Genomic DNA, 3,439 nt, shown 5'->3' with positions numbered 1-3,439 from the left:
CCAAACCAGGAAAAAAAGTGCGACTTATAGTCCAAAAAATACGGTACATGATGGTACAAAACTCCTCCGTGTTTAAATGATCTCAAATTAAAGGTTTGGGGGTCCGTCACCTGCAAGTTTCCATGGATATGTCATTGCTCTGCCTGAAATGTTCCACAGTGTGACATTAAACAGATTTACCTTGCATTTATTCAATTACAGATGGTTTTACAGCTCAAAAATACCTACAAAAACAAACGTTCTGACTGGGAGCGGGGTCGCCTCTCCACAGATCTGAGCTGTAACTTGGTCTGGTTGGGTCTACGATGGACAATGACAAACCCTCCACTAGAAAAGTTACACAGTGCAGCTTTAAAGGCGCCGTACCTGATTTTTACCGTCTTAAAAATGTGAAAATCAGAAGTTCATTCTAAACTAAACTGTTTTCAGTGGTCAAGTTATTCCTCATTCACCAGCACACAGCAGCTTTTGACCTTGACTATATGGGATTAAACATATCTATCTCCATGGCGACGAGTAGGTTACACCACCAGACGAAGCTGTGGGTCAGGTCTGTGGAGAGGCAAGCCTTCTCACGATAACAAAATGTGTTTCTGAGCCACAGAAACGCCTGTGTTTTGATAAATGCAAAAAAGACACAAAATCATTCTTATTGTGAGTGGAGTCGTCTCCTCACAGATCTGACCTGTGACTTGGTCTGGTTTGATCTCCATGAAGATAGAAAGGTTTAATGCCATACTGTGAAACATTCCAGACAAAGCAATAACATCTCCAAGAAGAAAAGCGTTTGACGGACTCTCCACCAGAAAAAAAAGAGTAAAATTTGTCTTGCTCCTGTACAGATATATTGTAAAAGCAGCTCTTGAGGTCAAAACTACACCGAGATCAAGCATCTTATTCTTCATGAAACAGGAAGTCCATTATTAGCATGCTATTGTCTGTAAGCTTTACTATGCTCTGGCTTCTGAATGTTATGAAAATCGCTTATAAACTCATCACAGTGAATAATTAGGATGCTCAGAACGCACTTGAACAGCTGCAAACTGTGAAAAACAAAATAGTTTTGTTTAAAATCATGATCGAATGTCTGACAGAAGGCATTGGACAGTGGCTCCACAAAGACACCTTTGTCACTGAATATTGTTAATAATATAACTTTAAGGAGAAATTTACTCCTTGTTTTTGCTGCAAAGTGTTGAACACTAAAAAAACAAACAACATAAAAGTGTTATAATATTTTTGAACCCTGACAGAAACAAAAGTGAAGCTGTCAGCCTGATATCATGTTTATTTGTTTTTCTTTCAAATAGGAAATGGTTTTGTGATAGCAGTACTTGTATAATGCTTGTACTTGTATTTGTGCGTTTTGTGTGATTTGTTTAGTTATTTTTAGACAATCACAAAATAAGATGCAAGCATTGTAAATGGCAGACTGGCAGATTTTGTGATGTGTACAGTTTGTCAGAATCTTCTTCCACTCGTTTGTAATTATGATTCTTAAGTCATGCAAATGCTGTTGGTTTTTACTTTTTGTTTTATATTTGTTTTTGTTTGTTTGTTTTTTAATAAAAGCACTACATAATTGTGATCCGACTTGGTGCCGATTGTAAATTTAGTCTTTACAAAATACAAGTTACTATTTTATTCAGGTCATATATATCTTTATTTGGTTTTAGCCCATTTCAGAATAAAGTTATGTTTTATGTTTAGATAAAACTCAAATGCAATAAGAGATTTTATATCATTTTTGCATTAGTCTGTGCGGCTTTGGTGTAGCCTTCAGTTGATCCTGCAGGACTCGTAGGTGGGCACCATGTACTTGATGTTGATGAAGGCCTCCGTTCCTCCGTAGCGCTCCAGGATCTCCAGAGTTTCCTGGATGAGGTCTCCTATGTTCTGCCTCTTCTGCTGGCTGTAGTCGATCCCATCTCCGGAGTTTATGTTCATATTCTTGAAGATGTTTAAAATGGGCAAGATTTGTCGGTAATATGGCACTAGAGACTCTCCTACCGTCTCTCCGGACATGACCAGGTGTTGAATGACTTTAAGGGTGGTGCAGATGACCTGGCGGTTCCTCGTGTTCAAGGCATTCCGGATTGGGATGATGAGCTGCGGGATGACTGGTTGAATCTTGGGACCTCCGTGCTCCAACATATCATGGATCCCCTGTCGAGCGAAGAACTCGTATGGGTGCACCGTCTCGCATAGCCCGTCGAAAAACAGTGGCAGGTAGTGGTGGTAGTCCAGCTTTTCTATTTCTACTTTCCAGGCGATTTGATTGCCTTTGGTGTCGTGTTTCAGCGCAATGGGGAGGTCGCCTCGCTCGTAGAATTTCCGAAAAAGGGTCGGTTTTAACGGTCTCTCCTTGAAAGCTCCGGCCGCGGGGGGTCCTATCACCACGGAGTTCTTCATTTGGGCCTTCATTGTGAATCCTAGTGTTTTGAGGTCTGCCTTTTTTTGCCTTGGCATGTCTGCAAATAGTCAAAAATAACAAAATAACTTCACAAAAAGCGGCAAAAACCCAGAACGTGAGAACTTGACTGCGGTTGCTAACCTAACCTGTGGTTCTGACTGGAGTGTGCTGTGTCCCTTTATACACTGCTCCACGGAACCTCACAAAGAACTCCCACTGCGTTCCCATGACAACGGAGAGATTCCAAAGTGCTGTCAAAGCACCTTAAAGCGTCGCAATTCTTTGTACAAATTCCCATAATTCTGAAATACTCGTCTATAATAACAAAAATTCAGAAATATATCTAATCACGTCACTTTATTGTACTTTGTCCTGGCAAATCTACAGTTTGTAAAAGCTGAAACAATGCTTTTTTTTTTTTCAAATTCAGAAATGTGTTAAGAATGCGTTCACAAATGCCCACACATGAAAACTTAAACTAAATATGAAAAATATTAAACCAGGACAAGAGCAGAACCAAACCAAGTCTTCACAGTTCAGTTTATTTCAGTCACATAAAGATATTTCGTTTTAATTATTTTTGTTGTATGACCAAAACACACAATATGTTTCTGTGCACAATCTGTGTATTTACTGTATATACTGATTCCTTTTTTCTTATTAAATGATAAAACAAACAATGAAATTACAATTAGGGATGCACCGATTCGATACTGACATCAGAATTTTGCACATATACTGAAAAATTTGCTGATCAGATTTTTGCTTCTTAATATCGATTCAAACATTATCCTAATTTGAGAGAAAAATCGTTTTAATAAAACTATTTACAGGTTAGAACTGTCCCTGAAAGTCTCATAATCAGTGTTGGGAAGGTGACTTTTAAAATGTATTCCCCTACAGATTACAGATTACAGATTACAGATTACATACACCAAAATGTAGTTTGTAATGGAATCCATTAAATTACTTAAAATGAGTAACGTAATCTGGATACTTTGGATTACTTGATTTGCTGCAGAGAAG

At 38.5% G+C, this 3,439-nt stretch overlaps 1 protein-coding gene across 1 annotated transcript; it reads right to left on the bottom strand.

The window, feature by feature from the left end:
• Nucleotides 1–1,779: 1,779 nt before the first annotated feature.
• On the bottom strand, nucleotides 1,780–2,469 carry LOC129408154 (parkin coregulated gene protein-like). The gene has a single exon (XM_055151121.1). It carries the CDS (start codon nucleotides 2,467–2,469, stop codon nucleotides 1,780–1,782), a length of 690 nt encoding a protein of 229 aa, XP_055007096.1.
• Between the last annotated feature and the right edge of the window lie 970 nt (nucleotides 2,470–3,439).

The sequence above is a fragment of the Boleophthalmus pectinirostris genome, unplaced genomic scaffold (genome assembly GCF_026225935.1).
Source record: "Boleophthalmus pectinirostris isolate CB_2022bp ecotype Guang Dong unplaced genomic scaffold, ASM2622593v1 HiC_scaffold_15, whole genome shotgun sequence".
Classification (NCBI taxonomy): domain Eukaryota; kingdom Metazoa; phylum Chordata; class Actinopteri; order Gobiiformes; family Gobiidae; genus Boleophthalmus; species Boleophthalmus pectinirostris.
This window is presented reverse-complemented; position numbering and strand designations above follow the sequence as displayed.

Excerpts from the sequence above, each read along its gene's own strand:
- LOC129408154 (XM_055151121.1), bottom strand. The coding sequence starts at position 2,469 with ATGCCAAGGCAAAAAAAGGCAGACCTCAAAACACTAGGATTCACAATG.